General features: G+C 44.0%; 1 protein-coding gene across 1 annotated transcript; it reads right to left on the bottom strand.

Annotated features, from left to right (window-relative positions):
- wnt6b (wingless-type MMTV integration site family, member 6b) lies at positions 1–25101 on the bottom strand. The gene is made up of 4 exons (XM_019880982.1): positions 24668–25101; positions 14667–14887; positions 4488–4789; positions 1–2261 (listed from the first exon to the last, which is right to left on the bottom strand). Exons 1-4 carry the CDS (start codon positions 24745–24747, stop codon positions 1800–1802), a joined length of 1065 nt encoding a protein of 354 aa, XP_019736541.1. The 5' UTR covers positions 24748–25101; the 3' UTR covers positions 1–1799.
- Positions 25102–27045: the final 1944 nt, after the last annotated feature.

The following is a 27045-nucleotide window of genomic DNA, read 5'->3' as shown; positions in this document are numbered from 1 at the left end:
ATGCATCTGTGTCCTGTAGGTGGCAGCACGTGGTTCCCCGACACGCGCGCGCGTGCACGGCGGAAGTTTCTCACCTGATGGTTGAAATATGATTGATTAGAACTGCTCAGTTCACAGACACGCACACTATTTACATGCTTTTTAAAAAGCTAACCACCAAAAGTGCATCATAGAATTAGCCCTGCACATCATCATCATCGCATGTTTTCTTTTTGCAAACAAGGTTGGACCAGTCGAGATTTGGGTTTTAAACCAACTGGCAAACCTGCAAAACTCTTTTCAGTCCATCGCGGCGATATTGAAAGTGCTTTTGAGAGGGCTCAAAGTGAGTAGTCTTGTCATGTCCCGCCCCCTATAAATAACTCACTGCCGGTCGGGGGGGGGGGCCCACAGCTGCACTGACGGTGCTGACGTATGACCTTGGGGAGAGAGAAGCAAAGTTTTGCTTTTATGAAGTTAATGAACCTACTGTCACATGACTTGGGGACAGATATCAGCAGCTCTTTTCTGGATTGAGCAGCGCCCCCCCCCCCCAAAAAAAAGAAGAATGACATTTGAAAGAAAATTTCAGATTTGATTCGGTTTTCATCCATCACTTCAGTTGAATGCATCCATTTTCTGTTCCGCTTGTCCTGACTCACTTCCCACCGCCATGCTACATGCTGGCCTCCATTCATCATATTGCTCTTCTATGCAAAATGTATTAAATGCATACCCCCTTATTGATGAACACCAGCCAGATTAGAGCTTTTTCTGCCCCAACAAACGGTGTGAAAATGAATTGAACTGCTTGATGGAAATGTGAGGCTTGATTGACAGTCTTAAATATTTCATCGCAATTCAGTGCCTTTTTACGCTTGCTGTCTGTAGCGTCCAGTATGTGGAGATTAAATGGAATGCGAACCATTTAAGACCCTTCGGGCGTCAGCGTTGTTGGTAAATAAGCACTTTAAAAATCAAGCTTGATTTCAGGTCTGTCAGAAAAAAAATCCAGGATTGCGAGCACCAAAGAGATATTCCAAACCCAAACTTTTGAGTTTTCCCCCTTCATCGCATATTAGACGATCAACCAGCTTGTCTATAAAGTGATCCTGTGGAGTTTGCAACCGCTGAGTGTTGTGCCATGACAGCATGCCGGAGCTTCTGACAGTTCCTGACCGAGCAGAACGTCGGCGTGCTGCAGCAAGTTGCCTTCTCACCCGACGTGGCGCCATCAGACGTTCTCCTCTTTCAAAGGGTCATCAAGGGGAGCCATTTTATCAAGAGGGCCGTGACGACGGAGCTCCGGAGGATCCTGAAAGAATCCCTGCGGATTACTGTCGTGGAAAACTCATAGTTTGGATTTGAAATACAGCTTTTGTGCCACCAGAGCTTTTCTGACACACCTGGTTAAATTTTTTTTTTTGGGAAGATTTCACTTTAGATTTAAAACGCAAAAGTTCACATGATTTGGTTTCTTTGTAAAACAAAAAACATTTAGAAATTTGGTAGTTTGGGGGGGAAAAAAAGACACCTGTGTGATTGACTCGTTTCATTGCCAAGCGCCTATTGAGATTTTCTAGTCAGCGTTCATCAGAAATCACGGGAATCAATAACAGTGCCGGATTAATGCAGATTTCTTAAGGAATGGTGTCAAATGGAAAACAACACAGTCAGTTACTTTACAGTGGCCAAAAACCAATGCAAAAAAAAAAAAAAAAGCTCAATATATATATTAAAAAAAAAAAAAAAAAAAAAAATAATTACCGGTAAAAAAAAAAAAAAAAAAAAAAAAAATGAGGGGGATCAGTTCCAGTTCATCAGTGACACAGACTAAGGGTCTTTTGGATGGAGCACTTTTTGCACTGGACCACACAGCACCAGTGGAAGCGACACAGACAGTTCTCCTCAAACACCACCGTTTCCTGGCGGTAGCCGCGCTGGCAGCAGAGCAGATCGCAGCCGCTGATGTCCATGGCGGTGCTGTTGCACATGCGCCCCCGCGTGCCCAGCGAACCCGTTTTACGGTTCGCCAGACAGAAGTCGGGCGATTCGTCCGAGTAGATCAGATCCTGCCTGTCCGGCGGCTTGATGTTCTGACCGACGGGGATCAGCGTCTTGCCGTCGTTGCCGCCCATCACTTTGGAAGCACCGTTGAATCGCTCCAGGAGGCGGTCGCCCACCTCGCGGAAATGGGGCATCTTTTTCCAGCAAGTGCGTAACGTGCACGAGCTGGACAGTCCGTGGCACTTGCACTCTGTCCGCATGTAGAGCTTCACTGCTTTTTGTTTTTTTGGGGGGGGGGGGGGTGAAGTTTGGGGAGTGGAAAAAAAAAAAGAGACAAAAAATATCAGTCAAACATATGTCGAGCTGAGTTGTGGAGATACATTTTTGTTTTTCGCTGTTCCAGTTTTCCTGACTTTTTGGACTGTGGCTACGGTCATTTCACACAGTTGAAAACAGTCCGCACGTGTGAGTGGGCACTGCCACAAAGCATTTCATGTCCAAATTTATCGAGTGCCTTAAGTAAACAAATCGTGCTTTCTCCAAACCAAGAAACTTAACATCTCACAATATACATCATTACTGATGCCCAGAGATGCATTTCTGTAGGTGTAAAATTCAGGATCCAAGAGGTTCTGACATTCAATAATCTTAGACTGAGCTGAATTACTTCCTGTTTTCATTCAAATTCACACAGAGTCAAACAACATAGCGTGCCAACCATATACAGGTAATGGCTAATTTTTTGTTTAATTAGCATCTATGGAGGGCGGGGGGGTCCTTGGAAAAATCTCTCTCTCCCTGGACCTGAAAAGTTCGAGAACTATAGGTATCGTTTTTGAAACAACGCAAAACTACTTAATCACACTTGTAAACACAGGTAGCTAACTAGCTAGGCAACATAAAAGCAGATGCTTTTCAGAAGGAATTCAACTCTCCAACCCCCCCCTTGCCCTTCATTTTGCCTCTGGCCTTCCTACATCTAACAAGCCTTGACAACAGATCATTCACTTATACTGCACATAATTAACCCATCACACACACACACACACACACACACACACACACACACACACACACACACACACACACACACACACACAAACACACGCGCATAGTTTCGAAACGCCTATGCGCACATGCATGACTGCACACAAACAGACGTTTACACGCATCGCAGCGCACTCATTTCACAACCTCTGGGCGTTTGAGTGTGTGCGCGCACGCGCGCACCCCCGCTTACGTTCAAAATGGTTTCTTCGCTAATGCTACAATTGGAAAACATCCCAAAACCCGCTACCTGTCTGTGACCCCGGCTGCAGTCAACTGTAATTACGTCCTTTGCTTGTATCGTTGCGACAAAGTGCATGTACCCAAAGGTGCGCCACCGACTAAAAAGGCCGATGTCAGTTTGGGGATGATAAAAGCCGCGCTTTAAATCAACATCGCGAACCGATCTAAAAAGCTTGCTACTTCAAACCTGGTCTTTAAGACGCATTATGACTCCATAATTCAAGCGGTGTTCGTGCGGGCGACAAACAGAAACTCTGCGGCGTCGGAGGCGACCTGCCTGGGAGGCTCGAAAATAAAATGTGTGGCACGCTCTTGTTTTTTGTGTTTGAGAAACCCGATTCTTGTTCGAATATCGGTTTACGGTGCTACACAAACATGGCCGGGGGGGATGTGTTCCTTCTCCTTTGAATGTTGGCGGAATGATGGAACATTCCACAGGGCAAGCGATGCCTTGGGAGTGAATCTCTTGAAACGTCGGACCTGCGCGGCAGCACGAGCATTTAAATGAGGCGGATCAGAACACTCCAGGTGGTACACCTGTGTTCTGGAATGTGATCCAAATAGGCGAGAACTGTATCAAAAATTGGGCCTTTTAAGAAGTGGGACCTGATTTATGTTAATTGTTGCACAGTGTGCACACATTTTATGAGTGGTCGACCGTCAGCTTATATGCTAACACATAATGGGAAACACCATAGACAGGCTAAAAAGTAGCATCTGTCTGCCGATTTGCAGCACAAACTGTGACGCAAAACAGGTAATGTAACGATACTCACAGGCATATGTTCTTTATCCTCTGCGAAGAACAACTATTACACTCTTGGACATGAATAGAGAAAATCTCGGAATAATTGATGGCCATTATGATTGTGTAAATAAACAAAATAATAGACTCAATCCTTTCGCTATTTAGTTATGTTATTCTTGAATGCTTCCTAAAATAAATGTAAAAATGCTGTTTTTTGGGGGGAGCTGAAACAGATGAATGGCATTTCCATTCATTCTATGGCGAAAGATGATTTGAGACACAAGTGTTTTTTGAGTCACAAGCATTGTCAAGGAACAAATGAAACTTGTGTCTCAAGGCACCACTGTATTAGAAATACTTTGTTTTTTTTTTTTTAAAGGCAGAAAGTTTGTGACAGACAGGCCTCGCATTGGACACCATTCGCACATGTATGTGTGTGTGTAAGCATTTTTTTTTTTCTTACCAGTCGGCCAGCTTCGTTGTTGTGCAGGTCAACGAGTGTCCTGATGTCGCTTTTGCCTCGTCTCCTCTTGGCATCCATGAACTGTTTGGACTTCTCATAACCAAACTCCACGTCGTCTCCGCAACCGCCCCACTCCCACTTGGCCCCGTCAACGGAGGACGACGAGAGAGGTTTGGGCGGGGCTCTGTTCCTGGTGGCCTCGCAGCCGCACTGCAGCAGGTCCCCCATACTGCAGGCCTGGGTCACCGCGTGGCTCACGCCGGCTGCCGTGATGGCGTACACAAACGCCGTCTCCCGGATATCTGAAACGGAGACGAGCCTCCTGTGAGGTTCCACTTGCACACGGTCACCGGGGTGCAGGTGCTATTGTTGTCCACTTGGGGTCACCGTCAGTGACTTTGCGCTTTATTTTGAAGTGTAAAATGATCCCAACTTTGGGGATTGTTTTTTTTTTTTTTAGGGCACTGCCATTTTGTCCTGTACTGCCCTCTGCTGTCGAATAAAATTAACATCCAAGTGCTCTCGGGCTCGCATTGTGAACGTCACCAGACCAAACGGGGTAAACTTGCAAACTGCAACGTGGGCAATGCGAGCCCGAGGGAAGTTGTGGCATCCAATGTTTCTTCTGATGGAGATTGTAGCAGTGCTTGACTGTGATTTTATTTTCTGCGGTCCTTCATGAAAAAAGACAAAAGATCCAAGCATCCATTCTCCCGAGCACCTGTTCCTCCATCCGTTCAATCAATGTACTGCACACATAGCACAGGCACGTGGATCAAAGACCCTTCCACACAATCATTACTACATTCTCCAACATCATTTGGATTTGCAGTGCTGAGAGGACTCCACACACACACACGCACACACACACACACATACAGTGTGCAGACCACAGCTGCTGGTTTATTTCTGGTTCAGAGCTCGACGGTCTCGGCTAAAGGCAAGTCCGTCCACAACTGCAAATTGCCGTCTGTCCTCGGGCCCCCTTGCCATCATCAACACGCTGTTATCTCGACTCATTTCTCTTGACATGGAAGAGCTAGGAAAGAATCCGACAACTGGCCGAATGTGATTTCAATTTAAAGTTCCATTCCGCATTGGTGGAATATTCTGGTTTTGCCCAACGTTTCCTCACAGGAGTCTGGGCCCGCCCGGGGGTGCGACGGCTTTGAAAATGGACCCATAGTATGTGCTGAGAAGGACAAGGCAATATCTATGCACGACGAGGTGTAAAGGTCGCTTGTCTTCAGGCACGTGCGCACACATTTTGCGGGGGGGGCAGGTGCTCAAGCCGAAAAAAAAAAGGCACCCATCGCCAATTTAAGCAATTTGTGTGCTTGTTTCCGTCAACACAATCAACACTCATGAAAAGAGTAATCAAGAAATTGCATGACAAGAAGTTATAGTCGGAATAAAAAGTCTACACACCCCTTTTGAAATGGTAGTTTTTTTTTTTGTTGTTGTTGTATATGAAAATAACACGCAAATAAATCTCTGAAAGCTGTTTAGTTAACTTCTAATGTGTAAAACTCAATTGGGGGAAAAAAAAGAGTAAAAACTTACGATAACATTGTTGCACGAGTGCACCCCCCCCCCCCCAAAAAAAGAGGACAAAGGGAACGTTTTCATCCAGGGCAAAAGGGCAGGTGCTTGAGCACCACTTGGGGCTTATGTGTGCACGTGCCTGCTTGTCTTCAAGACTCCTTGGTTTCTGTACACAAGGCAAAAAAAAAAAATCATTTTTTTTCGATTTGCTGAATTAGCCGATATGCCCCCCCAAAAATCCGTGCGCTTCCCTTCTTGTCTCAGAAACGCCACAGTGCCAAAGGAACATCATTCCTCCAGTTACTCAGATTCCTCCTTGATCATGTCAACACTTGCTCACCCGACATTGTGCCGCACATCAAACCTTCATCCAGTCATCTTGTTATCATTCCCCTTGAGTTGTTCAGATAAGTGATGGAAGAACTGGCCCGAGTTCTGACATGGGCCCTTTCGTCTTGGTTTCCCTAAGAGGAGGCGAAAATAGCATGTAGTCCGGCGAACCGGCCTGCTCTCTTTCAGATTAAGGACGCGATTAGACAGCTGGCCAAATCCACTGCCACAGTGATCTTTTGCATGATGCACTTGTCATTTTCGAGCCCAATTTTTTTCAAAAGGAAATAATTTGGTGTCATAAAACTCATAGTATATTCAGCCCGTCTCACGTTGTCTTTGTCAAGGGGATTTTATCTCATTATTCCATTAGGAATACCGTCATGTTTGGATCAGAGGGAAAGCAAAAACAAAACACTGAACTAACGAGGTTGCACGAGTGTGCACACCCTCTTAGAACTGGGATGTGGCAGGTGTTTGCCGACTGCAGGGTTATATTAGCTTCGGATTGTAGTTTTGAATTTGTTTTAGCATCCACCCAGATAGTTTTTTTCGAGCGGGCTCGTTTAATTTTTATTAGTTTTAATTTTTTTCAAAAATGCTTTTGTTTAGTTTGTTATTAGTTTTAGTATTCATTTCAGTTTTTTTTTTAAATATATAGGGTATTTGTTCAAGTGCAAGATGGAAAAAGAAAGGTCATTTTGAATGTGATTGGTCAATTGTGAACATAGCAAGTTACAAGAGGATGTGGACATTTTGTGCAAGGAATGTTTTTTGTACTCCTTTTTTTTTAAACTGGCCTGTTTATAAACAAAAAAAAAATCTGTCTTTTGAACAGAGATGTCTAAACTTTTTATCTGCATTTATCCTTGATAGTGGGTAGCACAGCCAACTGTAAAAGTAAATCTTTTTTTTTTAATATTCCTTTGAGGTAACAACACTGTTGCTCCACTTAAGGCATGAATTTGCAAAAAAAAAAAAAAAAAAAATTTAAATAAATTTTAATTCACTTTTTTTTTCTTATACAATATGACAATGTTCAAGAAAAGTAAGGATAGTTTATGGACTGATATTTTAAGAATAGCGGTGCGTGTGTGTATCTGCGCGCGCGAGAGAGAGAGACCGCAGCCAAATTAAGTGACTTTTATGTCTTAAAAGCTGGAAGCGGGCGAGCGTGCAGTCACCACCGTCTCCCCTGCCAACTCCATATCTCACGATTCGGAGAATGGGATTCATTAGGAACGGCAACACGCGCACGCCCGTATGCGATGGGTGGCGCGCGACGAGACCGGCGCACACCAAAACCTTTACGATATCAATTCCAGCTGTGCGCCGCGCAAGGCGGCGCGATACCGTCGCGATACCGTCGCCGCGTGCGGCGAGTGCCTCGGTGTATACATTAGCGAAGCATCGTTTCAGTTGGGCTTGTAACGCTGCCATCTGCTCACATACTGAAGGGATGATGCGGTCGGTGTGTGGCGGAGAGCGCAATGATGTCACGTTGAAAAGAGCATCACAACGTCTGCGAAAAGAAGCGTGCGTGCGTGCGTGAGATATCAACGCGCGACTGAGTGAAAGTAAACAGGGGTATCAAAGTTTTTGCCATTGCCATTTAACGGGGGATTATTTTGTTCAAGATCTTCTTGGCATGTATTTTGTGACGTAAAACACAAGTCAGATGGCAATGATAATGCAAACAAACTTGTGGCTTTTAAACTTCAACTCATGAAGCTTCATGAAACAATGAGATGTCAATGGTTGCACTTGCTCAGCAGTCAATTTACCCTCTATCAATAAATACGGAAAATATACACAGGCTGTATATATAAAACATAGATGTAGAAAAAAATTAAGGCTACCGACTGAAATGAAGCAAATTACTTTTTCTGCCAACATTTGAAAATAAATATGTATTTTCTACACTTTGTCAAAATAGGCTTGTTGTATTTTGTTCCCCTCCAACTTTTTTTTTTTTGTGATGTTGTTTTGTCTTGCTGTTGAGTCCTAATTATCCTGTCAGAATTTAGCTTGCGGCAAAGCTATAACCAGCTTTTTTTTCCCTTCTTGGTTACAAGACAAGGGGAAAAAAGGCTTCTAAATTTAACAGTGTTGTTAACAACCCCACGGAATGATTAAAAAATTTTACATGAAGCTTCATAATTCGGTGACGGAAAAACATCCCCGAGTCATTGTGGGGCTTTTTTCACACGGTGACAATGAGGCACTCTAAAGCGAGCGTGTCAACACGAAGACGCTATCCACATTGCTGGTTGTTGAGTCTGACGTTTTCTGTTTATTTGTGTCCAGAAAAGATTTTGCTTTGTTTTGCCAAGTTAGCAAAACAAAAAATATCACAGACTGGCAGATTTTAGTTTGAATTTTGTTCTGAAGTACTGTACATGCATTTCAGTTTGCATTTTTTGCACACTTGGTCTTTCGTCATGGAGTTGAACCACATCTTTTTTTATGGGCGAGTACCAATACCAGATATCGGTACCGGACTGCTACCGGCTTTATTTTAAAGGTTTGGATACTCATGACACATTGGCGAATCTTCGTCTGCGTCAGACACAAAGCTCTTTGTTCACAATTTTTAGTCCTTGTGTTAAATGAAAATTTATAGATCAAAAGGTCTGAGCGGTATCGGTTCTCTGTATCGGTAGTCAATACTCTTACTGGTATCGGACTGATAAAAAAGTGGTGTCGAACATCCCTTACTCTTACTTTTTTTTTTTTTTAAACACAAATATAGTACTTTTGCCACCTTTCCTAATCTTAGTCAAACATTAACGGTTATTCTGTGTCATTTATCCGCAAGCAGTAGGAAACGATCCCACGAGTAACAATGAAACGTTTGGCTGTCGGAGCTTGTTGCGCTCGGTGGAAGCCATCGAAAAAATTGGAAGATACAAAGCGCCTTGTTTCATATTTTCCTTGGAGACATGAATTCCAAACAAATTCTCTGCCACAGCGGGTGTCTGGGCCTGTCCACGTCTGCTTCTAATTCCACAGGGCCCTTCTGCAGGAATTAGCGCATATTCTTTCAATCCTCTGACTTTTGGGCAACGGTACCGGGAGGTCTGGGATGTCAAAACAAGAATTACGGCGGCTGACATAATACCAATGTGTTAACTGTATTTTTTTTTTTTTTTAGCTTTGGCGAATTATTCGGTGACACGCAGTGGGTGGCAGACACCCGTCATCCAACACAAGAGAGAGGACAATCCGTTTCGATTGTTTCCAAGACATGCCTACTTTTCTTGGATTGGGTTTAGAGATCATCGCGTGTGGAAATTGCGGCGGCTCAGTTTAGCCTCAGGTATATTGATTCGTCATACGCTCACGATGATTTTTGCTTTTCCAACCCCGTTTGATTTATTTCCCCGAAACAGCTGCGCCTAATATTTTTCTGATGAAAGTAACCGATGACAAATGAAACTTTTCCCATCGCGACTGGATATGCTCACGTCGATACCCACCGCGCGCATCTCCGTCATGCCAAATTCAAATGATATCAACATGGGAAAGGCATTGATCTCTCGCTGCAGATGTTTTTCAAACATGATATATCGCCTGAATCATATTTGCTCATTCTGTTGTGTTGGATGATGTCAGTCAAACGAGTGTGTGTGTGTGTGTGTGGGGGGGGGGGGGGGGGTGAGAGAGAGAGACATGATTTCACAATCACAGATCAGTATGTTCCGCTTCTGTATGAATTTTACATTTTCTGTGCATTTTGGTTTATATCATCATAAACCTTGACCACTTTTTGTTCAGTATCTAGTAATAATAAATCCAATCTGCTAATCAGATTCAAGATAGTTTAGAATCTTTGGACAATATCACAAGTGTTGCAAAACTGCCTCTTCCTCAGCCTGCGCGAGCCGTGCAGCATGACGTTGCCTCGACAATGAAAGTCAAGATGTTTCGTTAGCCTGTTTTTGTGAAAAATAGATCACTGTAATGCTTTGGTACAGACGGAACTGGTCAGCAACGAAGGTGAATCGCATACAGATTCATTCATGGCAAAGAAACAGTATAGTCAGCTCACTGTTTAATTTCCTGCACCACCAAGTCCTCTGAAAAAGAGTTAGCGAAGATGGTTTGCTTTTGTGAAGTATTTCAATCAATGGCAACGTAATAAAATCGCCAATTTTTCTTTTTGCATTTTAAATAGCGAACGATGCCGTGTTTGGTAAGTTAAGCAAGAGGGCGTTTTTCATTTCCTGGAAAGCCATCCATTTGAGCATCGACCCGACAGCAACAATATGACCTTTTTTTTTTTAATTGCTGTATAATTTTATTTTAAACCAGCCATGGTGTGAAAAGGTTTTGTCAGACCAGGAAGAGGGTGGCTTTGATGGCAGTTAATAGGAATATTTCTTTCAAGAAGAAACATAAAAAGCCGTAAAAGGTTTCTAAAGGTTTTATGTCGAGAGGAGACCACATTGAGTGGCATCAATGTTGTGAAATCAATTAAAACTGTTGTTCTTGCAAATACACGCCTTACCCACACAACTGCACGCTCACTCACACACACACACACACACACACACACACACACACACACACACACACACACACACAGCTTGTTGGCACGTGGTCAAAATGTCGAACGCTACCCGAGGTTTATAAGATAGCCCGCGGATATTTTTGCAGAGGGAGATTAGAGTGATGTTTCAATCATTCATCTCTGTGTAAGCCTCCAAACAGCGCACGAATTAGTGCTAAAGCAAAACAGTACGTGCATCGTGCCAAATGTTTGCACGGTAGAATTTGTTCAAACACACACACACACACACATATTGCTAAAAGGCTCAATAATAGTCACGAAAAACACAACGACTGGGCAGAGAAAGAGTAAACGGAGCGTTAGAGTTTTTTGGACTTCAGTGCGGCGAAACGACAGTTATTCTAGCAGCGACCCAAACTCAAGTGGAAGAACCAAAGCGCGAAAGTGGAACAGAAGGAAAACGTCAATAAACAAGTTGAGTGCGATTTTTTTTTACGGTGGGATAACAGTTAAGACTTGGTCTCCCGATGTTTGAAGCCTCCCACTTTTCAAGTGAGCAAAAGTATTGGAACGCGTGTGAAGTAGGTTCACCCCTACGGTCCAAACGGGGAGAATGAAGAAAAGCAAGCGATGAGAGTCCACGTCCAGCATTCGATGTCGGCCTCCCGGTCCACAACGCGTCCTGGTAGTCCTCGGCAACTTCCGACCTCCGCGCAGGCCTTACTTGTGGCGTTAGCTTGTCGCTAGCGGCGTAGCAACGTCCATGCGTCCTTGTTAGCTTCTGTTAGCGGCTAATTCCGCCAGTGGAAGTTTTCTGTTGAGGAGCCCATTCAAACTGACCGATTCGTATCGCCGTTAACGTTTCTAAAACAGTCCCTGTCGAACACTTTGGCTAATAATTATTAAAAGTCCACTTTTCATGTACGCTCCGACAAAACGTTCTTCCACGTGTCCCGTGTCGTCTCTTTCTTGATCCTTCCACCGCTCACTTCCGGCCCTCTTTTTTTTCTTTTCTTTTTCCTGTCTTCCGACCTCCGCGCAGGCCTTACTTGTGGCGTTAGCTTGTCGCTAGCGGCGTAGCAACGTCCATGCGTCCTTGTTAGCTTCTGTTAGCGGCTAATTCCGCCAGTGGAAGTTTTCTGTTGAGGAGTACATTCAAACTGACCGATTCGTATCACCGTTAACGTTTCTAAAAGAGTCCCTGTCGAACACTTTGGCTAACAATTATTAAAAGTCTACATTTCATGTACGCTCCGATAAAACGTTCTTCCACGTGTAGCTGTCGTCTCTTTCTCGATCCTTCCACCGCTCACTTCCGGCCCTCTTTTTTTTTCTTTTTTTTCTTGCCCTCTGATTTCGGATGTGATTCGCTCACTTACGTAAGAAAGAAATAAAATAATTGAAATACACATTACAGGTATATCATTTTTGTTTCTTTTTCTTGGGCTATCACACCAAACACGTTTAAACCGAAATGATTATACAACAAACAACTTATTAGATATTTGAAAACATGATTCAAGCTTCCCATATTGAGAAACCTCATAACCTTATTGCTGGTCAATATATTTTTACGTTAAACCAAATTTCTATTTGTTAGACTCTGAACTTATGAATCCACATTCAACGCTTAAGTATTTTTTTAACGTGGTGACACGTGACTGATGAGTGTTTCAACTTGCTCGGATGTTGCCTTTCAAAATGAATCTTTAAACATTAGACGGTGCTTTTTTTGTAGTTGTCGTTGCTCTGGGTTTCACCTGTGAAAACTACACTTGCTGTTAAGCAAACATGAACACCGGAGAGCTGCCTATGGCAGAAAAGCAAACAATGCAACAATTTGGAACGCCCCGAAAAAGAACGACGCTCCTGGTATACCAAGCAACAGACAGCGAACGAGTCGGCCAAGGATATCATCAGCAGTTGATGACAGAAACAACGTGAGAGCTGTGAAGAAGCACCCGAAGGCAACAGTCAGTGACATCACTGCCAACCTCCACGGGGGCAGGGGTGAATCACAATCCGCTGCTCCAAAAAGACCTCCGGAGAAGACACTCAGGCCACGCCACAAGATGCAAAGCGCTCGTCAGCAAAAAGATAAATCGTAAGGCCAGATTGGAATTTGAAAAGATGTACAGAGATGGGCCACACAAGTTTTGGAACTCAGTTTTATGGATTGTTGACACCGAGATGAAACTCTACCAAAGTGATCTGCTGAGCATCCAAAAGAATGGTGGAGGTCATGCCTTGGCGCGGGCTTGCATGGCTGCTTCTGGAACGAGTTCACTAGTCTTTATTCATGATGTCACTCAATGAATTCTGAAGTCGACAAAACAAGAGTCAACCTAACCCAATCGAGCATGCATGCCGACTCCTGACACTGAAGGGAAAAATCCCCCTGCAAAAAAGCAAGAACTGAAAGCGGCTGCAGTCAAGGCCTGGAAAAGTGTTTCAAATGAAGACCGCAACACAAATCGATATCTCAATAGAACGATACCATTTTTTCCCCTGCAGACTATCCAGTATAGACCCCAAACCCTGAATGTACGCTATTACCCGGGCGGGGTGAAATGTCATCAGCCCTCCCACTCCAAAGGGGGTGCTGCGAGCTATTGGCAAGCTTTTGCTGCAATTTTAATGAAAGCAGAACAGAACACAAGCTCGCTATTTGGCAAGCGCAAAATCACTCTTGAGGTCTTATCGCACGGGGCAATCTCATTGAAATGTTCGGAGGCGTTGACAAACTGTTTGATGCCGCGTTTGTAAACGGTTTTATCATGTGTTGACGAGCGTGCCTTGTTTCTATTAGTAGAACATTCTGCAAGGAGGAAGACTTGTTTGAATGTGTACAACAGTCCTTACAAGTAGATGCAGGTCACTGAGTGCTGCAAAACAAAGGCGCAATTTGGCCTTTCTTATAGACAGGTAGGAATGTGTGATTAATCGCCCATCTGTCTTCTGCCAGTACATTCCTGCCCTCTCTTTCTGTCTTATTCATTTATAAAAAAAAAAAAAAAAAAAAATTATCTCCCGTATGATCACAGCCAAGACTCAAAACTCAAATGATGGAATATTACTTGATCTAAAAACGCTTAATTGCTGCCAACTTTGAAGTAGATGAGACCGCAATGGACTCAACTCTTGTGTCGGTAATGAACATTCCTTGCGCCCGTTGATTTAGCGCGCAAATAAAGGCCGCGCGGTGCCACTCAATGACCTCAATATGAACGTAATCACAGGAGAGGAAAAGCAACAAATGTCGGCGGTCTCGACAGCGACCGTATCGCCGACATCAAAGGGCTGCAGCAAGATGCTGATGGATGCTATAAGAGCAGATATTAGCTGATCATTTCAAGCATGCCCAGTCTGATGAAGAGGAGAAGCAGTCGCTTGTGACTTGGTCTGCTCTCTGAGACAAAAGCTGCTCTTGTCTTGGCGAGCGACATTAGACAGGCATCTGACCTGCAGTTGGCACGCCGATGTCTGGTGAGGTCAGAGGTTACAAACCCTCGCAACCTCTGAGTGGAAACCTGCACTTGGCATTATTAACATCCAAGCATCCATTTTCCGACATTGTTTTTTTTTTTTTTAATACAATACTGACCTGTATAATTTTTTCTAAGGAACCACAAAAACATGGTGCGATTGTCAAGAGGGGCTTTAGTCAGGAAAAAAAAATAAAGACTAAAACTGATCTTTTGCCATTAAAAAAAAAACAATCACAATCCAAAATGTTGAAGTTTTGTTTTCCCAGTGAAAGAAATGGACAAATTGCATGAATGATGACTCACCTTGCTGTAGAATTTTGCCAAAGTACTTATTGTGGCTGGTGCAGTTCCACCGGCGGTACTTGAATTGGTACTGGCACTCCCTGATGCCCAGCCTGGCCCCTTTGGCCACCTCGCTGACGATCTCCGGCTGAGTCTGACACAGCTCGGCCTGCTTCCCCACCAGGCGCTTTGCCTTCCTGCAGATGCTGTTCGGATCCATCAGCAGCGGACTGCCCACGGCCCTGCAGAGGATCAAACGATATTTGGAAGGAAGTCCACGAGGTGACTTTTGTGCACACTCAAAGGCCACTTTCGGCATTGTCACGTGATTGGGCGACAGCCGGTCGTGGGTGGCGGGTGATGTTTCAGCCAAAATGAGCGATAAAGGGGACATTGCCTGACCAGGACAAGACCTGAGGTTCACCGGCCGGCGATCTACGTGTCATCAAATGCACCCAATGGGCTGTTTTTCCTGAAAGTGGATTGAATTTATTCACACGCATCGTATCATGTGACAGATGCTAACGCCGTCGGCATTCATTGCAGCTACTGGTAACATTGCAAAACACATTTTTGAAAATGAAATTAAATAAAAAGGAGTGTTTTTTTTGTAAACAAGAACCAAAACTAAAACTACATGTATAAAATCTTAAAAAAATATATACATATATTTTTGTATTACTGTGCCCTAAACTGTTTTTGGGGAATACTTACTGATATATTTAAAAAAAAAAAAGTAACACATTCGAAAAAATAATCATGAGTAGCAATTCACAAAACAACTCTAATTAATCAATCAATCAATAAAAAAACTAACAGAATTTGAAAACCAACTTTCAAATCCAATTAAAAAAATAACTCCAATGAAAAATCCCGGGGTTAGAGCTGGGCATGTCATCCGTCTCTCAACTGCAGACTTGTGAAACCCTTGGGGAGACTCTTTTGGGACAAATGATTTGAGCGACGCGTGTTTGGAGAGCCCATCCCGGCTGACTGCGGTCAAAAGGCAAACTGCCCTCCGGATTGGTTGCCTGCACCATCAATCATCACCCACCCCCTCCCCTCTCAGTCAACCTCCACCTCGACTTTTCCCTGCATCCCAACAGATGGGCTCCATATCAGCAAGCATGGGGCGTGGTAAACCAAACGTCAGCCAAAAGCGGATTTTCACACACTTGCGCCTTGTCTCCGCGCATCGCCGACACCTGAAATCATTCTTCAGCCCCTTGAGTTTGTTTGCAGAAAAGGTAGAACAAACAATCTCGCCGGGAGGACCGAGAGCGAGACGCGCACATCTGTCGAGAACCTCAAGTCTGCAGCAAGACAAACCTACACGATCTATCGATTTGCCAAACGATCTCTCCGCATTGTATGTGTCATACAAACGGATACACTTTATAAACGTACGTGAGTGCCTGTGTAAATTAGCAGGTGCTAGAACAGTACTTAGCAACACAAACTGCCACTCAACAACCACTTATTACCTACACACTGTCATCATCATGTGCCTGTGTGTGTGTGTGTGTGTGTGTGTCTGCTTACGCGTGCACGTCACGAAGTGAGCTCAGATGGCAGCTCACAAAGCCAGTTTTACAATTGGAAGCAAGGAGCAGTCAAAGTATTGGAAGTGCAGTGGAACGGTGGCGCGGGTTAAGAAATTTTGTGTTAGGGCCTTTGTTGAGGAAAAAAAAAAAAGAGAAGAAAAGGTGTGTGAGGTCGCGAAACAGAATCCTGGACAATAGCGGAAGACTCAGGTGAATAGCGGATGTTAGAATTTCTGCAGAAATTGCGTGGCAATGCAATGGGAAAAAAAAATCCGGACGGATGCGGAATTCTATTGAATGAAATTTTGACATTGACATTTGTGGAAACTGGAGGTGAATGCGTAAAAAAAAAAAATTGGGGGGAAATTTTGGAATGTGAATGGTTCACATGATGGCTTCCAATGAGCTGATGATCGAATTTTGAATGGTAACCGCATGAATGCTTCGAATGCCTCACTGGGCATGAACGGCCATTTTTGGAATTTAAAAAAAAAAAAAAAAAAAGGGGGATCGTGGAAAAAAAAAATACAAGCCTGAATGGTGTGCTTTTTGGTAAAATGTTGAAATTGGATTTGTGTGGATGGGATGAAAAACATGGAAGTAGTTCCCCACCACAATCAAAACTTGACGCTGCGTATTGGGATCACACCTTCAATTGAGCACTTGACTTGCAAATTCTTTCCAACTATCCTGGTAATCCCCCAAAGAGCCAGTTTGATTTTTTTTTTTTTTGTGACGGGCAAACAAGACAGAAGAGCAAATCTGAAAAAAAAAATGGAGCGAAGAAGGGTGAAGGAGTTCATTGCTCGAGGGAGATATAACCAAAAATGGGGGTGCATCAGTCAGCTCATGCCATGAGTGTGAGCCAAGCATTCTTGCCCTTGTTTGGAGACGGGTACTCCACGTCAAAGCAAGGTGAGACTCATTTCAACATTAAATAAATAAATAAAATAATCAAAATTATTATTATGATATTGTTGTCATCTTTAAGACTTTGTAGTTCATTAATTAAAAAAAAAAAATATATATATATATATATATATCGAAACTTTCTTTCCGCCATTAATTTGACCTGCGATCTCTACATATCAATTCAAGACCATAACCCTTCTTTTCAAGAGGGTGCATAAAAATGAGGTGAGTGCACAAGTGCGCACACCCTCGTAGAACGCGGATGTGGCTGCGCTCAGAATCGACTGCTTACATTTTTAAACTCATCTCAAACGCACACGGCTGCTGCCATTGAAAGAGCCCAAATAAAGTTCAGCTGTTCAAGCGAGCCTTTCCTGATGTCATTTTTTTGCTTTCTAGCAGTCCTTACTGAAACACCATCAACTCGAAAATCACAAAATTGCAACGATGAAGAGCTGACTCACAAGTAGCACACACGCAGCTTGCGGACAAAATCTTGTATAAACCAGCAGAATATTTGCAACTATCTACGCAGGTGCAAGCCAACGCACACGCGCACACACAGAGTTACACAGTTAAAAGCCTGCATTCACTCGTTGGCCGCCACTCGGATCCCGACGATACAAAGTGCCAGTGTTCCTCCGACTGTCATTTATGACAATCCTCCTACGCAGACAATGAAACAACCGCGAGGAATTTACAGGAGCCGAAATTAAGGGCTCACGAGTAAAATCTGTCTCCGTGTGACATCCAGAACGCCGTTGGGGGAAATAAAACGAGAAAGAAAGAGAGAATGAAACCCACACAAGTCAGGCCTCGACAGTGGGAGTTCAAAAACGGCTCTCGTGGAACATTTGGGGAATGTCCTTTGATATCTTTTACGATTTGCGGCTGCCTGCTCACAGCGAAGAGGTTTGCTCCACTCGTATAAATGCCGCGAGTGCAAAGTCATGAACTTCAAAAATCGCGATTAAACGCCTTCCCCGCCTAATCCTTCAAGTATGCTGCCGATGAAGACGGCGGTCACGGCAGGCGTCAAGTCTTGACAGTCGGGCAGAAAGCCGAGCGAAGGCAACGAGCGGCTCGCGAGACGGCGGCGGAGCTTCGCGTGCAATCAAAGTGACGGCAACGTTCAACAAAGACATCGAGCATGATGGGAACTTTTGAAGAGTATTTTTAGAGCTCAATTCTCACACATCGGGATCATGACACGGAGGAGTTACCTTGCCAAGATCCTTGTGTGAGCTACATGGTTCCCTGTGGAGGTTAGCAAATTCATCGCATATCATTTGCTTGATCCCGCTGCTTTTTGATCGTTTTTTTGCAAAGCAAACAATATAAAGAGCAGCAATAAACAGCACCAAAAAGTAAATCAAACACTGTCAAGTTTCTGAGCCAGTAAATGTCAACATTCCAACGTCAATGCGGCAATCACATCCGCGGTTACATTAGTATTGTCTGTCTACATGTGTTGCTCAACTACGTGTGGTCAAGTGTGAGCAGAGACGATTTTTTTCCTTTTTTTTTTTTATACTTTATAGACAGCACTGTAAATATTTCACGCCTGCCTTCAAATGAATCATTTGATCAAAACTTGGACCTCATATCAGACTTAAGCCCTTTCGAGTCATTTTCCGTCTGCGGCCTCATGGAATGGTTTTACTGGCAAAGTGTTCCATGAGTGAAAAAAAAATAAATAAAGATTTGTGATGGGCCCACTGTGTTCTGTCAACGGTGATTCGTTTGTTAAAAAAAGAAGCAAAACCAGATCCCATTTCCTCATCCACCCAATTAGAGACTCTTGGGTCTCGTAGCTTCTGCAAGGCATCAAAGCCAGAAACACCAACAGGCGAGCACCAAAGTCCAATTTGCCTGCGTTGACACGTCTGATTTGCTTTTGCAAAGCCAAAATGTCAAGACAACCACGTTGGCCCTTCTCTCGAAATTTCAACATTCTTGGCTCATTTTCTGGCAACGAGGACATTTGAAAGCCGATAAAAAAAAAAAAATGGCAGGCGGGCCCGCCGAACAAGCACAGACACACACGCGTCACAGTTCACGTTAACACCTGATGCCGAACCCACATCAGCCGTCATTTAATCTTTATCTGTTGCCATCTCTCGCCCTCTGATTAGATATCAGGCTTTCAAGACGAGCAGTGGACAAGATAAGATCTGCTACACTCACGTCGCTTGTGAATGCAAAGCGTGCGTGTGCATGTGCACGCGTGCGCACGCGTGTGTGTGTGTGTGTGTGTGTGTGTGTGTGTGTGTGTGTGTGTGAGCGCGTGCGTGTGAGATGACACGGGATTTACTGACTGGTGGTGTATTTAGACTGACACACACATCAATACAGACAGCGGAGACGTCTCACGTCCAAGTTTGTGTGACCACCTGCGGGCCGACGGCACACTCCATGCAGGCTGTGTGCCAAAGTGGGATGCACACGCACGCATTCACACACACACACTTAAAAGTCGCTGTAAAAATGAAATTAAAAAACGGGCATTCTAAATTTGACACCACAGGGAAGAGAGTTGCAAACCACCTTGCCCCCCAAAAAAATGGCAAATGAGGCTTTATAATTGATATAAAAAAAAAATCATAATAATAATAGTAACGAAACCATTGTTTCTGCTCTTCAAGTTTGTGGGCGTGTCCACTGCATACACTCAAACCACACCCCTCTCAATTGTCAACTGTCAATTAAATACCAGTAGTTTGACCTGGAATATTTATATGACACATGTTTGAGCTGCAGAAATATATCTGCTGAAAGCCTCGTCACGAGGTTTTTCCACACTGCAACAACAAGGCACTCGCGCAGAAAGGAGCCGCGTCAGCCGGTCCACACGCTAGCTCTCACGTTGGACATTTTGCAGTCTGATTTTGCCTCGCTCTTTTGCCTTCTCGACACCATGCGGGCACACTCGTCGCCTCCCCTCGCCATTTCCGCCTTTATCTTATTTCTGCACCCTTGCCAGACAATGAGGCGCTCTAAAATGGCCACACCAGCAGACTATCAGAAAGGAAGATTTTTTTTTTTTTTTTTCCAAGAGCTAGCGAGCTAACTGCACCTTGCAAACAAAGGCATTCAAGTCATTTTACAGGACGGGTACTCATGCGTTAGCCAAAGTTCCTCACTAGGCACCATTTTAGCCGAGTCCCCAAAATAAAGAAATGGTGAAAAACAGTCGACATTAAACCACAATCAATTTTTTCAGTTTTTCAACTCGGTTTTATTCTGTCTTTATTTCTAGGGTAATTCCACTTTCGGCCACTATGTGGTGACACACCTTTGTTTTACACTGTGTAAATTTGAAAGAAGAAGAGTGAAAATAAGAAGTAGGCCTGTTTCAAGATCAGACAATTTATATGCTAAAGATTATTCACTGTTCAATCCTCTGTCATCCTGCTTTTTATGATTACAATAAGTGACGGTTCTTGGTTCATTTGATCGTGTTTACTTTGAGCCTGCTTATTATGATAAGATCATTTTGTTTGGGGGGGAAAAAAAATGGGATTTGTTTTCTGTAAACCAAGGCATCATACAAAGCACCTGTTGCTCTTGCTCTCTCTCACTATATCTTTTTAAATGTTTGTATTATTCTAAAAGTCTGTTGAAAGACCTTAAATAAGTCTTGTAAAAGCTCTGAGAACTTGAAAAGTTGGCCCTGTTTAGGCCCATGCAGCGGTCACGAGTGGCAGGAGAGAGCAAAGGCATTCCTCCTGCATGCGAGCTGTGCCGTCTGCTCTCGAGCCAAATGATTAGAGCGCCGTAATCAGCGAGAGGCTCTGAAAGGACGGCGAGCTATCTCGCAGCATTTTCATCCCTCTTCCAGTCTCTCCCTCTGCTCAGAGTATTTACGTCACAGGCATTTCCCTACGAGGCAGGCGAGACAAAGAGAGACTTGAGAGAGGAGCGAGCGAGAAAAAGCGCCGCAAGAAGTGTACGATAGGTCGCCCGGCGCTTTTCAAACAGAGCACATCATTGTCCCGGGGGAGATGCACAGGTGTGCTTTCGCCCTCGCTGCGCCGCAGTCTGCTGCGGACGAGTGAAAGAAGATGACAATATATGTCAGTGGGGATGAAAAGGAAATAGATGGTATCGCTGCTGATTGCTTTAATCCAGGGGTCACCAACATAGTGCCCGTGGGCACCACGCGGTCCCCAAGGGCCGCGTCATTAGCCCGTTTGGACCCGCTCGCAAATTCCGCCACTGAGATGCGTCAACTTCTTTGAGTGTTGCTTTTCTCTTTTTAAACTTTTTTAAACACTCAGTAAGTTGCATTAACGCGAGTTGTTTTCGATGAGGATAAAGAATATGTGATATTTTCTCTCACGTGTCGCTACACTGTTGCTTATAGGATTCTAACAACTCGCAATTGGTTTCTCTTGTTTACGATGAATATATGCCATCCTGCATGTTCACTCGAACACAAAACTACCAACAAACCTCCTTTGGCTATTGCTAGTTTGGAAAGGAATTCATCTCAGCTTCATGACAAGTAAGCAGCGCGAAGCATTCCAGAAAAACTTCAGGTACATTGACGTTCTGTCTTGGTGCCATGGCGACTCACGTTGCACAGTCGGGAACATCGACAACACAAACCAACGCTCACTCAACATGTAGTCGCCGTGCTCCGAAGCCAAATCCGAGAATGTGGAGAAATGACACTCAACAGAGTCAACCAAAACTGCACAATGAGAAAAACAAAAATGGAACGAGAAGATACAAAGCATCTTGGCATGAACTGATCTCACTCACTCCTTTGCCCTCAGGTGTTTATTTTGTGTGTCGGTGTGTGTGTGTATATAGACTCTTTCACAAGGGTATCTATCAGTGATGATGAATATAATGACGATGATTAAAAAAAAAAAAAAAAAAAAAAAAAAAAAAAAACAATGAAGGGAACATATCGCCAAAAGCGGTACACACCGAATGTAAGTTTGACTGCTGTTACTTTGTATTTGCATGACAATAAAGTATGTGCAGCTGTTACGTAAGACTGCAGGGATTCGGGCTGGGGAATTCATTGATGCTTCTTTGTTATTGCCATTTTGGCCCCTCATGATCATTAAAAATGATCAGCACAGTTCGGCGTGTGTCGAATGTTATTCTGCCCTCTGCGCTTTAAAATGTTTATTGACACTAACCGCACAACAAAAAGAACAACACGCATCGTATTCGCTATTTAAATACAACACAAGCTTTGTTTTCGAAACATTGCTAGCAGTCAAAGGAAAAGTCCACGGATGGGCGAGCAAATTTCAATTTCCAATTGAGGGGTTCGTTGCTTATAAATAGATGGCGCTACAATAAGAAACGGCAAAAGGAGAGATGGACTCCGTTTGAACGCAGCTTTACTCCCAAACATTTGCACCGCAGTACGATCGAAAACACATTTTCTCGGCAACTGAATCACTTCCTGCTTTCCTTTTCTTCAGCCAATCTGAAGCTATCAACATAAAAACATGTCGAAGCATTTTTTTAAACAACAGAATGTAATTTAGAATGAAATAATATGATGCTCAACCATTAAATGACAACAATTAATAATAAAACATAAGCGTACATCAATATCAATCGTAACTTCTCAAGCCAAACAAACAATTGGGCACCAACGCGTTCTACTCGTCTGCAACCAGACTTTGGATCCAGCAGGTAACATGAATTTGCTCAACCCAATCTAGTTCACAACATACAGAGAGAGATTCAAGTTAAAGCCGCAATAGGTTCTGTCGCCCCCTCTGGCGGAATATTGCACATTACACCATGAGAACCGTCGCTTTGCTATGACGTCACATATACCCTCACGTAAATTACTTCAACATGAGAAAGCACAACACCAGCAAATTTGGTTTTGATGATCGTCAGACAAAAGCAAAGACGGCATGCCCAGCACACACAATCAAGGCAAATGTGCCCACTCCCCAGTTTTTGCTCAATGTGCCTCAACAGCACACACAACAGATTCCATTAGGGCTGGCAACGCTCTCGTCGACATTGTTGTGACTTCCCGGCGAGTTGATTACAACGCGTTCTCATCGCTTTCCAATACGCTGTTGAGAAAAGTCATCCTAAGGAGTGCGAGTTGGCTTTCACTTGTGACAGGACCCAACACAAGTGCCAGGCCATACAAAGAGGCGGGCGGGCGCAGTGCATTCGCACCCTCTTGGACGCCACCGCCCACGCTGACCTTGACCGAGATGGTCAAGTGGGAGGATTGGCTGCAAACGAATCCCAAAAGATTGCGCACCCGTCTTTTGAGTGCGTGTGTGTATGTGTGTGCAAGCCGCAAATGAAGACAAACGACGTATTCCGAAGGGAAGCAAAGACAAAGGCAGATGGACAGAAAGTATGCTGTCTGTCTGTCTGTCTGTCTGTCTGTCACACACCTTGCTGAGCTGAGCCTGCGGATTGTTTTATGATGACATATCCACTGCGCCCTGAAGGGCCACCTGACATTCCTAACTCTGACCCCAAACACACACACACACACACACACACACACACACACACACACACACACACACACACACACACACACACACACACGCACACACACACACACACACAACTGCAGGCAATGAGACGACAGCTATCACCGCCCACTTTCTTTCTTTCTTATTTCCTATTCTCCAAATGCTCAAGTTCTCCATAAACAAAGCCTTTTCCCAACTTTAAATCAGCAGAAGACAGACAGATAGACAGACAGAAATATCAATTTCTAAGAATCATGGATAAAACTTACACCCAAAATGCAAAACAAATTCCAGGTTCCTACTTACCCAATAATTAAAAAAAAAACAAAACTGGTTTGTCCAAATAAATCTTGAAAAATTCCAGTCATCCCGCCAATTAATACTTTTTTTAAAAAAACACGTTTGTCTGATGAAAATGATGCGTCCCAAGACATGAAAATAAAAATGTCTTGAAATAAATTCAATAAATGTAAGTTTAAAAAAAATCATAAAAACGATTAATTCTGAGCCAAAGTCGTTATGTAAATTCCAGTTTTCTAAAATTAAATAAATCACGCACACACACACACACACACACACACACACACACACACACACACACACACACAAATCACATATCAAACATTTCAGTGCTGCTAAAAAATGTCTGAGCAACAAATTCCAGCTACATTCTGGAAATTCAAACATGACAAACTTTAACATTAAACCATAGACAATTATTTTTTTCAGTCCCACAAAAATCATGACAAATGTCCCAAGACAAAAGATGGTTTAAGTTGACAAAAAACTCTCATGAAATTCAAAATGTCGTTTAAAAAAACAGAGTAAGTTCAATTTTTATCATTATTCAGCTTAAAATGTACTCTCCAAATAAATGTGTTTATGATAGAGTTTATGATAGCTAGATAGATAGATAGATAGCTAGATAGATAGATAGATAGATAGATAGATCGAGCGCAACTCTGTCTAGTTGCGCGTAGCGCCACAAAACTGCGCCACGCATGTGCGCGCAAAACTCAAAAGTTGCGTTGCGGCCATAAAATATTCGTCACTTGACATACAGTATATTGATTTGACTTACCACCACAATCCGATGATGTTGACCGGGCAAAGCAAGATAAAGAACAGAGCCAGTTGGGGCCGAGACAGGCGAGCCGACATGTTTGAGTACAACTGTACAACTTCCAGCTAATTTTTGGATGTCAAAAAAAAAACAAAAAAAAACGGAATCCTCCTCTTGTTTTTTTTTTTTTTTTTTTGGTGTGCAGAAAAGTGTCAAGTCAATCAAAGTTCATCATCCAGCTCCCCTCCTGTCGGCCGCATCTTAATCATGCGCGGCGAAGTCGGTCAAGAGGTGACACAGGCGAGGTCCGAAGGGACGCTTAAGCTCTCCATGGTCGCTCCGGTTCGGTCCCGGTACAAGTTCCCCGACGTGGCGAGCCCAAAACGCGATCCAAACGTGGCTTCTCCGGAACCGCCAACGGAGCTTCATCAAACATCACCCCCACCCCACTCCACCCCCACCCAAAAAAAAAAAAAAAAAAAAATTCAATCCAAAAGAAGACGTCCGATGATGAGGAGGAGGCACAGCGGGTGGATCGGTGGTTCCGTTCGGTTGCTCCGGCTCGTCTTTTGCGCTTTGGAAATGACTCACAGGAGGTCTTGCAAAGGAGGAGGAGGAGGAGGAGGACCACGGTGTGTGTCAGTGTGTTTTCTTTGGATGATGAAGGGAGGAAAAATGTGGCCGTCTTCTTCTCGCACCTTAGTGTGACGTCGCTCCAGGCGTGGCGGAGCGAGCAGAGAGACGAGACGCGACGAGGAGAGCTGAGACGCTGCAATTAGCTGCGTGGAGATCCGCCTAAAAAAAAAAAAAAAAGGGCAGCAAGAGGCCAAAACACACACGATCAGCGTAAACACGGCTACAATGAGACTTGATGTTTATGGTGGAGCCTGCTGGAATGGGCTGACGTCATCGCAGGTGTGGGGTACCTTTGATATTTTCGCAGCCCTCATCGAGGGCAAGAACACGTGAAGTACGGGATCAAAACTGCTTTCACCTGGATGTGCGCCTGCGGGGGTGGTCTGCTTCACCTCAGAAGGTTCCGGGTTCGAATATTCGTGCGTTTGCGTGCGTGGCTCTCTTCCGCGTTTCATAAACATGAATTAATCTCAAACGGGCTGCCACCAATTGAAAGACTACTTCCTCGGGAGAATAACTTTTTGCCATCATATCAAAGCAAGCATCACAAATATGCTCCTGCATATACTGGCTTTGATTGTGTATACAGTGCATGGACCCTCAACATTCGCAAATTCGCAGATAGTCATTTAAAAAATAAACGAATCCTCCATTTTTCATGGGAAAACTCACCCATTCACAATTTTCTGGAACAGGGTGTAAAAAAGGCATCACATCATCATCACAGAAAATTCTATATCCCTCAAAATTTCTTTCTCAAAAGAGATTTGTGGGCTCGGGATGGCTTGAACAAAGTTGACTCCGAAAACAAACGTTTTCTAAATAACGGTAGCGACCACAACTTTTGGATTCTTCCGGAAGCCAGCGCAGAATTCTTGTCGAAGGACAGTGATTTACTTGTAAAGATGCATTTAGCATTTCGGAAAACGGCGGCCAGTGCAGCCGCACATATTGCGCATACCAGAAACTGCCACCGTGCACGTGTGTGTGTACACCAAAACATTCGTGTGCGCAATCGTTTCAAATGGCAAAATTTCAATTTTCGATCTCGGTTGGGGCTCAAAACCTTTTTACCCGGTCGCTCCCCTCGCCACCTCCCGTTTCACACGACGCATTTCTTCCACTTTCTTTCTCGCTGTCTCTTTGGGCCGCTACTCACTCGCAATTTCCCTCACTGCTGGACGAGTGTGTTTTGTAAGGGAGGGCTGATTTTTTATTTTTTTTTCATACTTGGCCGAGGCTTTACGGACAATAAAGATCTGATTTCAAAGTCCAGCAGGGTGTTGGGCCTGGGGTCTTGGCTCACAGCTTTAGTTGCCTGCTGGGAGGAGACACGACACGAGCGCTAACCAGATGGCCATCATCAGCATACGTCCAGAAGATCCGCACGGTACATCATGTATACGGATCGAATTCTTGTACATAGGCGTCCACAACGTCATATTTCACCTTGTTGCATGCTTGCTTTTTTTTTTTTTGCGTTTCTGCTGTGAGGGTCAAGAAATGACAGCGCCGAATAATGGGCGTTTGCCGGCCATTTTGCAGCCGCCTACCTTTGGACCGGTCACAATCGGCGTTGATGCAACAAGCTGCTTCATGCAAGTTGATACTATTTGTCAACTGGAATGCAACGCGTTCCTGCCATTCATGCAAACCTTTGGGTCAAGTGGGTCTTTTCAATGAAGAGGGTCTTTCCGGATGAGTCACGATGCTCTAATTGTGCTTTGAGAACAGCTGGCGGCGGATGAGTTAAGTCCATA

The sequence above is a fragment of the Hippocampus comes genome, unplaced genomic scaffold, assembly GCF_001891065.2.
Source record: "Hippocampus comes isolate QL1 unplaced genomic scaffold, H_comes_QL1_v1.1 scaffold214, whole genome shotgun sequence".
NCBI lineage: Eukaryota > Metazoa > Chordata > Actinopteri > Syngnathiformes > Syngnathidae > Hippocampus > Hippocampus comes.
This window is presented reverse-complemented; position numbering and strand designations above follow the sequence as displayed.

Excerpts from the sequence above, each read along its gene's own strand:
- wnt6b (XM_019880982.1), bottom strand. The coding sequence starts at position 24,747 with ATGTCGGCTCGCCTGTCTCGGCCCCAACTGGCTCTGTTCTTTATCTTG. Across the intron at positions 14,888-24,667 it reads AACATCATCGGATTGTGGTG|GGCCGTGGGCAGTCCGCTGC; the intron begins GTAAGTCAAATC and ends GATCCTCTGCAG. Across the intron at positions 4,790-14,666 it reads TGGCAAAATTCTACAGCAAG|ATATCCGGGAGACGGCGTTT; the intron begins GTGAGTCATCAT and ends TCTCCGTTTCAG.